The sequence below is a fragment of the Calypte anna genome, chromosome 14 (assembly GCF_003957555.1).
Source record: "Calypte anna isolate BGI_N300 chromosome 14, bCalAnn1_v1.p, whole genome shotgun sequence".
Taxonomy (NCBI): Eukaryota; Metazoa; Chordata; class Aves; order Apodiformes; family Trochilidae; genus Calypte; species Calypte anna.
The window spans coordinates 9,364,980-9,378,731 of NC_044260.1; the positions used below are offsets into that span (position 1 = coordinate 9,364,980).

The 13,752-nt window shown below is 35.7% G+C and overlaps 1 protein-coding gene across 1 annotated transcript in view; it reads right to left on the minus strand.

Moving 5' to 3' along the window:
- Positions 1–696: 696 nt before the first annotated feature.
- SNX29 (sorting nexin 29) overlaps positions 697–13,752 on the minus strand; it is a 78,194-nt gene continuing 65,138 nt past the window's right edge. The window contains exon 21 of the mRNA XM_030459779.1: positions 697–997. Within this exon, the coding sequence (XP_030315639.1) occupies positions 868–997 (130 nt within the window). The 3' untranslated portion in view covers positions 697–867. The remainder of the gene's footprint in view (positions 998–13,752) is intronic.

Sequence of the window (13,752 nt, forward strand, 5' to 3'; positions counted from 1 at the left end):
AAAATCAGAGTAAGAATTCCACACTGCCCTGTTATGATGTTCTGTTCTGTAACATTCACAATGAATAAGTAACAAAATAGAACCCAAGACTTGAAAACATTGTTTTGTACCATGCTAATTTTGTCTATCCTTGTGGTGGTTTGTAGAAATGAAGAATATTGCACCCAGAGAAGAGCAAGACTGAAATTTCACTAAAAAATTATTACATTCTCCAACTTTAAAGAATTCCTTCCCACAAATGAAAGCTAAGAAAAGTGAGAATACCTAACTAGAAATGTACAAAAGCTATTTTCCACCTGTAATGTTTTTCCCTTGTCACCTACTTTGTCAAGTTTAAGACCTTATTGTGTGTCAGGTTTACAATAAAAAAACCCCAGTCTTCCTATTTACAAAAGGTAATAAATTAGTGAGGTTCCTTTAAGTACATCTTTCTCACATGTTAAGTAGTAATAATCATAACTTTTCTTCTAAGGAAAAAAAAATAGACAATACCCATGTCTCTCTGGAACAGGAAAATGTACATGCGGAATGGGAGTCAACACAATAGAAAGAAGGTCTTCATAGTAAGAGGAGAACTTCTGAAGAACAAAAGAGAATATGTGCAATGCTGCTTTACAAAACAAAGAAAATGCCTATCAGTTTGCTGAGCCCTTGTGAAGAGCCCTCATATTCTTTTGAGAAACTGATTACCGCCTTTCAAAGTAGTTGATCAGGATATGACCCTTAGTAATGAATGTCTCTTTTTCAGGAGTTAAGTTGATGCAGCTGTAGTCTCTTCAGGAGCTTAAATTATAAATAGAGTCTAGGAAGGAATTACCGAACAAGTTAAAAGTACGTGGTGTCAGTATTCACAATTAGGAAAAAGGGTCAAAGATCACCACTCTGAGGTTCCAGGCTTCGTGGCTCTCTTGGATGGCTACGAGACAGTTTGGGGAAGCGTGGAGTCACTCTTAAGCGATTGCTTTTGCTTAGTGGTTCTCCAGAAGGTGGAATATCACTAGGAAGACAAGAAATGAAGACAGGAGCAGCTAATTTATGTTAGACGTAAATTATTCTGTAGTTATTCCAAACATGAAAAAAGCAGATGTTATGAGGGCCTGGCACATGACTGCAAAGTATGGCACACATCTTCAGCTACACAGAACTGCATTCTTTCTACTGGTATCTCGAATGTGAATTACAAAATGGGCTCTTTCAAAAATGAGAACTAGTAGAACTTTCAGTATGTTATGGAAGATTGCAAATTACAGGATAAAAGCATATCTCTATGAGCTGCAGTTCAGAAATGGTGGAAAAAGCATTTTGAAGTGATAAAAGTACAAGCAAAATAGACAAAAGCTTGGATGATGCTCTATTTAACAATCCTCTAATTATGGATGGATGTATCATTACATGATGAGGTACACTAGTAATACATCCCTGCTGGGAATTCTTCAGTTTCTTCTGGCCCACAACACACTATAGTCATGAATGAGCCTTTTGGAAAAGACTCAGAGAAGAAGTACATTAAGTTCAACAACAAGCAGTAACAGAAAATTCCAGCTTACCTAGGTGATATTCAGAGGCTATAGACTCCTCGGAAAACTACAGTATAAAGGGATAGCATTGTACTTTTGCCATTCTTTTAGAGGACTCCACATGGTTTTTAATTATACTGCTTACATACAGATCAATAAATAAAACTGAACTTTGCATTTTGCAACTCAGCTAGGCAATAAAATTACACAGTGTACAAAGCCAAGCTTATTTGTGTAAGTTAAAAAAACCACACCCGGTAATACCTATAAGGGAGGATTTTCTCATCAGCAGTTCTTGCCAGGTTAAAAAAATACAGATATATTTTAGAACAATCCCTGCATTTCCTCTCTTTAGTTTTTCTAAGTATTCCTCTTTTTCCTGCATTGACCTTCCTCACAGGTCAGACACATGTGAAAGCCACAGGCACTCAGGCTCCACTTCAACATTTTGAGCACCTGCATGAGGAGAAATCTGAACAAAGCAAAAGCCTTGAATAAGTAGAGGGACTGAGATGAAAATTCACCTGCAGGAAGTAGAGATCTTCTGCAAGATAAGGAAGAGGTATCACTGGTAGCCATCAGCTTTACTTATCTAAATTCCTGATATAATAATACAGGATTTTTCTAAATTAGGATTCACCACACTCCTGTTATTTATTCTTCCTAGATAACTAGGTTATTCTAACCTAGATAACTAGATAACTAAGCATATCTATCTTCCTAGGTATCCTAAAGAATTCCTTCACATGAAAACCTGCATAAAATACATGTTGTACACATCCTCCTCTCCACTAATAACAATATGAACAAGTTAGAGCTTAAATTTTTTTTCTTGTCACTAAGCAAAAATTAATGTAATGTGTTATTAATTCTTGGTAGCCAATGATATAACCAGACTTCCAGTTCTAGTCCTATGATTTATTTTGAAACTGAACTATGCTATCAAAGCTGCTGTAAAGAATTCTGACCATGTAAATCCAATTTCAGCTGTTCTCATTAGCATGGATTTCTGTTAGTAACATGAACATTATCACCCATTATTTTTATACTATTTATAAAGTTGCAGCAATATAGTGTTGATACTCCAATGCTTGTAAAGGAGTGCATGGCATACTGGTTTCAGGGTGTTTCATGTTATATATGTATTTCTCAGAGCATGTAGACATAAAAGCATCTAAGTATCAAAAGCACAATAGAATAAATTAATTTTTCAATTAATCTAAAACAGGTTATTAACCAGCATTATGTCTGAAGCTGATAGTACTTTATCAGGCAGACTGCTACATATATATGGTAGTTTACCCAGCAGGTGCAAGCAGTGTGTTATGTGTGATCTCTAATTTGCTTAATGCTTTATAGAAAGTGCATTTTAATACACAAGCTCCTCCTGCTGGCACATCCACAAAATGACATTAGTGTCAACCAACTGGGAAGTCACTTTTCCCTTCTGGGGAAAAGCAACATTCAAAGGAAAAAAGTGCAAAAGGTATGAAATTAATCCCCTTAAAAATAAGATATATTAATTAATATCAGTCTATCCTGATAGACATAGCTGAGATAATAAGATCATCTTATGATGATTACATGAACCCAAATGCCCATGGACAAAAATTGCAAATAATTCTGCTAATTTAAATTATGCTACTGCAGAAAGATGTATCTAACAACAAGATTATAGATAATTTGTCTTAAATGTCTAAGCTAATTTTTATAATAACAATCCAAATTCTAAGACAAATCATTATGTTGTATAGGTTTACAGAAACTAATTTATATCTGAGGACTTAGATCTTCATGCAAGTCATATGTTTAAAAGTATATATCTCAACTCCTTTTCCATCATCCTCCCTTCTCCAAAACCTGGTAAGAAAATTTTCTATCACACTGGTCTGTTTCAGCTCTAGCTTTTTACTCAACAATGAAAATGTTGACTTTCAAATAACATGTGGAAAGTTTAACTACTAAATTTGGGAAAAACATTACCAACCACCCCCAAATGCATGGGAATTAAGTACGATGAAAGGATTATTCTCCTATCCCTCTGTCTTCTGTTATGGAATTCAATAATTTAGTTCTGGCTTTGACAGACACTTCCAGAGTCTCTGGCACTATCCAAGACACCTTTTCACCTTCTTAAACCTACTGACATTTCAACAGATACTCATTGCAGATATTCCACGAACCCTTGGGCAGAGGTACCCACCTTAAACACCTTAAAATAATCCTGTCAGTATTTCTGGCAAACGTGCATGAAGATGAAATTGAGATGCTTGAGGAAGAAGGAGTAAGTACAGCTACAATGTTTGCAAGTCCTCTCATTTGCCTTATTCAGCAAAACCAGTCTCTAGGCTATTTTTTTTTGGGTTGAGTTAGAGTTCACCTATAGTTGGCAGATGTACTCAGATTAAAATAAAAATTTTATATATATATATATACATATATATATATATAAATCTAAACCAGTTAGCAGATACTCTAGAATAACTCTTCCAGAACAGCTACCAAAGTCCCTGTGGTGAGCACTTACTCTTTGAGTCTAAATCTGTCTGAGTTACCCCTGTTCAGTTTTAGTATAACATTCTGCTTCATTCTATTACCTTCTCAGCCCCTGAAGTCTTAACAGGGTTTAATTTTCCAAGCTGAGTCTGGCAGGCAGCTGGATGCTTGCCAGACATTACCCTGTTCAGCCCTGGAATATCCAAGTATAAAATGCTTGAGTTCTACATTCTCAGCTTGTCCCATTCCAGAGAAAAACAACTTGCTCAGGCAATAAATTCCTCCTTCTCACCAGTTCACTGTTTAGCTTTTAAGTATTTCTGATTGACCTGCCCAGCGCTTGTTTGGATACCAATTCAGTTTCATTGATTTTGTTTTGGTGTCAAGTTCTGCCTGAAGTGCATCTATAGAAAACAGCTTAAAATAACTGGTCTTTTTAATCAGCTTATGGGGTTTTTTTATACCTTTCATGTATTGCTTTCCATGTATCAAAGTGTCAATTGCATTTTGTGTGGTTTTCTTTACATACTTTGACATAGAACTGCAGTAGTCTCTTAGTTGATATTAAGAACATCTACATGAAAAATATTATTTCCCATCTCATAGTCTACTCTTTGGGATAACAGAAAATTTATAAAAATCATATCTCATGAGAAAACAGAAGTTTAAGCAAATCTTAGGAGTGTAGTAAAGGTTAGAATCAGGTATTTCTGATCTCTCTCTCTCACACATGTAAATCCATCTCTGGAGACATTAATGATTCTAATTTTGTTTGAGTTATATTCTTGTGTTATTAGTATTTTTGTTTGTCATGAAAATAATGTAATTTCTGGTTATAACTGGATTAAGGCAGGCAGACTCCTAAAAAATCTAGTACTAAACAATGTCAGTACTATATCGAGATCCTTCATTGACAAATGAGAAGTAATTCTGAATTGCCAATACAAGGTATTTAATCTGCCAATTAAAATCAGCTAAAACACCTTCTTACTCGCACTGTTTCCAGTTTGCTGAAGTGCAAAAATATTTGGAGCCACAGTCATGCCATAACTCCTCACTTTTAAGAAATGAAATATAATTATTAATGAGAAACAGTGCTCTCCATCTATTAATACAAATAATTAGGCTGGGATGCCTAAATAGTGAGCTATTAAGAGAAGAGATAGAAAGATCTGGGTAAAATGATTCCTCTGTAGTACACTGACATTATGAATCCAGAAGATACTATTAATATTGTCAGGTTAAAACTGAGTAATTATTTCCTAATAAGATTAGATCTGAACTGAACAAAAAATGAAAAGCAGTAACTGTAATATTCTATTCAACTGTTCCTTGGATGGTTCCTTCTACTTCCACATGCATACTTCTCCAGCAGAACACACCATTCATAATGATGGATTCAATCTCATCTTGATGTAAAATAATTACAAACACATAATCATACTCCCACTGCTGTAATTTAAATGATCCTAACTTGGAGATTCTGATGCTACACATCACTTGCCATATCAGCAGGAAAGTTTTCTTCATAAATATAACCTGCATTGATATTTGACTTTTCCTGTAAATCAGATCTTATCATCCATTACCTTTACTTCAAAGTTGGCATAACAAGATGGTTACTATACAGTTCATGTTTGGTATCCATTAGTTATACGCTATAAAATTACAAATACCTGTGATTAATTTTGGATGAAACACACTCTCATTTAGGAAGTGCTCAGAACTCTGTAAAAATGATCTTTTGTTAATCAACATCTGAGCAACACACCTAGAGTCTTACTTCTTGGCATTCTAATGCATTATGACACTTGAAGTTGGAAATAGTTACTTCCCAGCTAGAATAACATAATGCATAACTATGGTACTCATGCAAATGATCTCTTCACAACTTACTAAAAAGTCAGAAACTACTCACTGAACATACAAGAAAATGTTCACCAACATATGCTATTTATTTATAATTGATATATTTGTTTTGTGTATTTCAATGATTAAGTAAAAGGCAGTAAGTTTGGCTATTCCATCTAGATTTCCCCAACATTCTACTTGAGTGAGGATTAGCTGAATTTCTGTAGGCAGTATAATCTATCACTTCTCTGTGATAAGGTAGTGCAATGAACAAATGCTTCAGAAGCAGAACATGTTCCAAGGTTGTTTATATAATAACAAAATGTAGGATTTGCTTTCAGAAGAAGAGTGTTCAGTGAATACCTGAATTTGTTCTTTCCTCCTAGTACTGTAATTATCATCTTTAAGGAAAGCAGAGACAGATCTAGGATACATTTTCAATGAAAATATTGAGGTAACTAAAAACAGAAGATGGCCATCAGGATTTAAAATGCATCACATATGTGAAAATAAAAGGAGTAAAACTCTTGTTTGACAAGTAGCAATTTCTGTGTGCTGAGACAGCAGTGCCTTAGTGATTACCCAGGCATTTCCTCCTCCATATTCACAAGTTGTTTGAATGGAAAAATGACATGATATGGAGACAACTTTAATTACCTAATTAGCTTTTAAACAGCCCATAATCAATACAATTGCCATTGGAAGTACAGAAAGAGTTTACAGAAAGTGTGTTCTCAGGCACCAGAAGAAGCCAGTAAAAGGAGTTATATATTAACACTTGTGAGCAACTACACAGAACGAAAAATGCAAAGGAAAGTTGGCCACTTTTCCTACCCAGCAGTGGAAAAAGAAAAAAAGAAAGACTTATCATCTCTTCTAATTTGCCCAATTTTGCCAATATCACAAAAAAGAAAAATCAAAGCTTAAAATGTTTCTTCCTACCAGTTCATCTCTATCATTTACCTGATACTTGAGCTCACTAATGTACTTAAGAGTAATTTCAATAGAAAATCTGGTGCATATTCCTGCCTTACTTCACCGTGTCTGTCTTTTAACCCTTGGCATCAGCTTCCTGGGCAATGCAGCACAGACACCAGTCTCCTGTTCTGGAAATCTGCCACCTACATTTCCACTTATTCTGGGAGCAAACAGCTGTTGGTGCTTAATTTCTAAGCTATGGGTAAAGGCCCTGGTGGAGCTGGTTGGCTGCTGTTTCCCTGTTGAGAGTCTTTGTCCCCTCCATGCTCCTTGACTCTTCTTTCCTCCAAATTCAGCTAGGCAAGGATACCTTCCCACAAGCACCAGCATTTACTCAACATAGTTTAAATAGTGTCCATGAGAATAACACACCTCAGCTGTCTTTGCTTTGCAAGTAAACTGCCTATCATAAAAAGCAACCTACACAATTACCATTATTTTATTTTTAAAAACAAAACCCTTCTTTTAAAATCACCATAAAAGCAAACAGAATTGAGATCAAAACATGTTGTTTTGGTCTTCCAAGCAAGTGCTTGAGTTTTAATTGCTCCATCAAGTTAAGAGGTATCAGCTGCTTCTCTAAAGTATCTTTATTTCTCATGAAGATTACAGCATGATATTAACATATGCAAGAAGGCAGAATAGAGCTGACATGACCATTCTTAGCAGCAGATCCAGATTAGAATGCATGTCACGTTAACAATAATAGTTATGAATGGGAAAAATTAACAAACTTTAAAACTGCTACTAGAATGATACATAATCATAACTCTTTCTGGAAAAATATGTTAGAAATAATAAAAGACAAGAACAGTGTTTTATAGCAATCACTTTTTCTGATTTTAAATTTTTTTAATTACTAAGAGCAACTCAGTGCACTCCAACCATAAACCTGATAGTAATACTAATCCATGACCAAAGAACTCAAAAATATATAATTTAATCTCAACCTTTGGGAGCTTCTAGAATCCTCATAATTTTAGCCTATTATTTTTAGATTCCATAAGCTAAAAAATATTCTAATTGAGTTGGATAGCACAAAGAGAATAGTGTACCTGCACCTGGGAACATAATGACAGTAAAAGACTAGAGACTTGGCACAGTGGAATTAAACCTGTACTTCCCAAGTAAACAAAGGTAATCAAGATGCAAAAATATGTAAATAAAGTCCAGAATTGAGTACTGTCAGCAGAGTAACAAGGGAAGTGCTGAATTTGTTCTTGGTGATGAAAACAAGGACTAATGTTTACATTTAATCCAAAACAGAAAAGGAAGCTAATCAAAGAAGGTATGACATTGCCCAGTAAATAACTAGGGAAGCCACCTTGGGATGCAACAGTTGGGATGCAACAGTCGTGATGGAAGAGACAGAAAATAAACAAGCATCAGGCCAGCCAGCAAAGTGAAGACTACAGTAATCAGAAGCCAAAATCACATTTTCTGTTTAATGAGATTTCAATTATTTTCTCTGTAAGAAAGAAAATAGCCATGATAAATACAGGTTGCTCCTTGCTTAATTATGACTTTGAATGAGGCTAAAAGAAAGCAAAACTTGCTAATAGGACTAAAGGCAGAGTACATGATCTCCTGAAATATGGAGTCAGTCCTTCAGGTTCAGAATTTTTAAAATTTATATAAGCTTGGTCCCTCTTTACTGCAGATGCAACTTTGCCAACAAGTTCATAATAAAAGTAAAAAAAATTTTCAGTAAGCCTCCTCCTTGCTATAATATTGAAACAGAAAACAACTTAAAACAACAGTGATCAGCTGTGACTCCCCATACTGCTGGCAGCCATTTAAGTGCAAATCCAGCCCTGGAGCTGCATGCCTGGCACCTGGGCAGTAGCAGCTTGAGAGGTGCTGAATGTTCTCAGCTACACAGTAAAACCTGTAAATGCCTGCTGCTACCTGAAGTACCTGTTTGCAGCCCAGCTGAGTTTTATCCCATAAGGAAGTGAGAAGATCACAAGAAAGGCATTTTCATCTTTTACCTATGAACTCCCCATGAAGTACATCCTCTTCTTATCTCTGAGTTTTGTGGCTATTGGTGACATAAAGGCTCTGATGTTGGGAGGATTACTACAACCTTGATACAGGACATTTTATGGTTCTGAATAAATTTTAACTAACTGTTAACTGAAAATCTGCTGATTTACCAAAAGAAAAAAGTAAAAAAAAAAAAAAAATTCTGATTTTACACTTCCCCTGATTATTTACAAATAGACCAATGAAGTTCCTGTATGGAGAGGTCAGGATTGCACATCAATTTATAAAGTATGAAAAAGCAGTAAGATTATGCAGAATTTTATCCTTGTTAGGTAATTTCTGCTTTGTAAGCAGCAGAAGAAAAGTCTTATGAGATACAGTACATAGCATGTTCCTACAGTTTGTCCTGGCACTACCACTGTATAGGCCTGGAAAGCAAAGGACTACACTGGTGCAATGTGACAACCACTTGTGCCCCACATTGCTGCACAGGGGACACACCTTAACTTGACTGCAGTAACAGCTCTAGTGTTAGACATGAAGCATTTTCAGTCCTACACATACAGCTGCCCTGTGCTTAGGAAAAGCTGGACACTGGATTTTGTTGGAGACCTCAAGGACTATGCATTTGGCTCAGCTGTAGTACTAATAGTAAAATTATGATAAAATATTCAGTTTGCCTGACAATGCAAACCAGCCCTATTTTATTTCTCTTGGTCAGACCTAGTTATTCTCAATAGCTACTGCTCTAGGATTTCTCTTTTAATATGTAGGAGTCTTCTACTGAAAGAATTTTAAAGCAGCCAGACGTTCAGAGCTCTTCCGTATAGCTATGACTTACCCAGAAACTGTTTTAAGACAAGCTGTTTACAATGCAGAGGTCTCTAACACTTTCTACAGTGAACATCAGTCACAGAAGCCCAAAATCTTAGTGGTTCTCCTTACCACTCATCATGCCTTTTAATAAATCATTAAGTGTAGATGTGTTATACTTTTAAAATCTTAATCTAGAAATAAACCTGCACGCTGCTGTTGTATAATCAACCACTGGGGGACTTCACTTCATGAATATGTGAAGATGTGTAGAAAAATTACTCTCATCTGCTGTTGGACATGGTGTCACCAGCCATCCCAATAAAAAAAAAAAGATCTTTCTTGTACTTTCTGTATGGAATTGGGTTATTTTAGTAAGAGTTACATTGAAGAAGCCCATTTCACTATAAAGCATTAGGAAATCTGCAGCTATTGACTACATCATCATAGACATTAATAGCTTGATGTTATACTTAAAATTGTGTTGTAAATACATGAAGTACTCCAGTCATTTTGTCCCTGGTTTAGGGCCATACTGAAACAAGCATGGGGAGGGAATCTGTGCAATCTCTGCATGCTGCAGAAAAACCAGAACCCTGCGATGAAGCTGCCCCTGTTATTTCTGCATAGACTTCAATAGACCAGGTCAATTTGCACTTCTGGTTTGTATCTATATTTGTTAATTTGTATCTATAGATAACACATTTGGAGACCTCTGAAGCAGTCTAAAGAATATTCCCAAGGAACTAGCAACAATCACTTTCTTTACTCATTTGTTAATGAGGTGAAGTGATATAGCAGGGAAGTATGCATGCATATAAATACTTTTGGTTATTAATAGATGAGTGCTTATAATTACCCCAAGTCATTCTAGAAACCCTTCAGCTAAGTGGTTATGGATTTTGCTATCATCAGAGACATACCAAACATTAAAAATAAGAAACAAAAATACCACCCAAAATACAACAGACTTGAATATTATAGCTAGCAGATTAACAAAGTCAAGGAACAAAGCTTCTGGAGGATGTTTTGAATTTCAGTGATGGCCTGTAGCTAATCCATGCTACTTTCACATGAGAAACTGATGGCTGTTGAAATATTTTTTCAGCACAGGTTCAAACAAGGAAAAGAAATATCCCACCTCCTTTTGAAAAACTGTGCAGTTAGCCATAAACCAACTTGTTATGGTCTCGATTAAAGCCAAGGAAGTGCACAAGTACAAAGATGCCTCCTTTATGAGGATTATTTGCTTCAGGTATTTGAAGCAAATATGAATGCACACATACGTTTATCCATTCCTGTCAGTGTTGCACAGAAAGGAGTATCAATAAGCACTGGAAAACTGCAATATAAGATGTATAAACAGATTTTTCTAAACCACATTTTCATGAGTATTCTGTACTGTTTCATATGCTAAGAGAACAGACTAAAGAATATATATATCCACCTCAGCAAAGCCTCTTTCACTCCTTAAAATCTTTTCCACTGTGTAAAAGTAATTTTTGCTTTTATTCCCAGTGAAATAAGCATTACAAAATAGTTTTTCGTCCAATACTCCAAACCTGACAATTGCTTGAAGAGAAAATTTTTAGTAATTTTCTTTCATTAATGATTTTTTAAAACAACTTGTCATTCTAGTAATTATGTAGAATTTACACATGGGAGTATATTTACACACACACACACATTCTGATTTAAAGAACAGCATCTTTTCAAGACTTATTCCCCCACTTTTTTACCTTCCTAACAGATTCCTCAAGGGCAACTGAACACTGACATTTCAGGAGATCTGTAGCAAACATCATAAACTCATGTTTGAGAGCTTAGCTTACAATATTTCTGACAATGGATTACATAAATACACTACACCAAAACTATTTGCAAATGCCATCCTGTGCCAAAAATGTTTGCAAATGTCACAGAGAACCTCCCAATATGAAAAGGAGCATTCTTTAATCTAGAGTGATTACTTCTGCTCAAAGGCCTGATCTAAGGGTGACAGAACACAAACAGTGCTTGACTGATGCCTGCTGTGCCCCACTATAATTTGCATCAGGAGGAAGTGAAAGGATGCAGCAGCTTACATGAATCGTTGTTTTTTGGCATCAGATATCTCGAAGAAATACCATTTCCAATTTCACAGAGCACCAGAAAGACAATTTAGTGATAAGACAATGGGTGTTTGAGAACACAGCTCTGTTGCCCTGACTAGAAGGAGGTAGAGCTAACCTCTTCAGTCATGTTACTCAGGCCCTGGTTCCTAAACAATAAATCCACAAAATCATGCTCTCACTGGAGAGTGCTGCCTTTGTATAACAAATACTCATTACAGGTTATTTGTGATTGCTTCCATTCTTCCACATTTCAGAAAGTCTTGGAATAAGAGGATTTTTTACATGGTTTGTATTGTTGGCAAACATCTTAATCTTTAATAGAATTTAAGCTAAAAATGGTATATCAAAACTTCCTCTTGAAAATAGACTCTGAATTTAGGCATATCTTTCCTTTCAGCATATCAAAGAAAGTCAGGAGTAGAAATAACTTCACCCTTTGTTAGAACAGCACAGCTTCAAAACCTCCTAAAGTGCCAGAGTTGCATCATATGCAACTTGCAAATATAAATATAATGTGAACAAGAGATTGTTTTGGTTTTTCCAGTTCCATTAATCGTTTTTTATTCATTCTGTGAACATCTGTGTAAACCAATACATCCCTCTTAAGCTGTACATTTTGAATTCTAAATAAAAAATAAATAAATCACTAAACGTGATTTGGGCTATGAGAAAGTATCCACAAAGAAAGAACACAATCCCAGCTATTCAAAGCCCTTGTGCTACACTACCTACCTGAAATCTGCTTTCAGCTGTATGGAGAATGTAAATTTGAAACTTTCTCTTCCTGGAAATTTCATGAGCTTTTCCAGGACTCTGCCATTTCAAAAGAGAGAGTACAGATTTTGGTGTACTCAAAGCTATCAGTGTACACTGTGGAATAAGAGATCATCAAAAGGGGTCTCCTCTAAGGCACTGTACTGAAGATCATGGATCTCAAAGCTTTCATACCCATCTGCACTTCCACATTAGATTGCTCTGACTGACCAGATGCCTTCTTACAAAACAACATGTTTATTTGAATAGTTTCCAAAGCACTTTCTGGTGGTACACTTATTTTCTTTAAGAGACCTGCAGATGGTTCCCTTTCCCTACCTATACGTTCTCCAAAATACATCTCCTGAACTAGCTGTTACACAATCTTCAGCCACATATGCTGATATTTTACTGTGAATATCTAAAGCTGGCAGTTTTCTTAAAATATTTTTCATAAAGGGAAACTTAACAAGTAATTATAGAACAGCCAGTTTAAGTGCAGCTGTGCAATAAGTATTAAAAACTATTCTGTGGGATTTAGTAGGCCAAAAACTAAGCTTTGAAAACCACAATGTCATTACAGGGCACTCATGTAGATTCAGGCAAGGGGGGGCATGTTTTACTGGTGTTCTTTGACAATGACTTTAAAATAAGAACTGAGAAATCTAAGACAGAAAAACAACCATGGCAGAGATTGTTGTTGTTGTTGTTAAATCTCTTTTCTGTTTTGATTTTACGTTGCTCACAAAATTAAAGAGAGTATTACAGCTGTACTCTCCCTATTGTGCCCAGCTTCAAAACTGAAACTTTCTTTCCTGCCTTCACAGCCCATTTTTTGATACCATGGTCAGAAACACCTGGCGCAGTACAGAAATGCCTCAATACAGAGAGTTCACTTTTTAACAAGGGAGTGCATGTGATTTGCTTGTTACCAAGGAAACAGGATCACTGCTGTAATGACACAAAACTTTGCCCAGCTTTCTTTTATGAGAAAAATCTTAACCTCTTCTTGCACTGCTACAAGTCAGGGACACAAATGGTACAGTTTAGAAAACTTCTCTCTTGCTGAAGAGAGATTACTGGCAAGCAGTAAAGGAGCAAGACAAAAAGGAAGAGGTAAACACTACTAAGAATGACAAATCCTCTCTCAGAATGATCTTTTATTACTAAGTCTGTGCTTAATTGCAAAGGAAAATTACCTAAAGTGATGATGCAACTCCAGGGGCCCAATGAAAAAAATATTT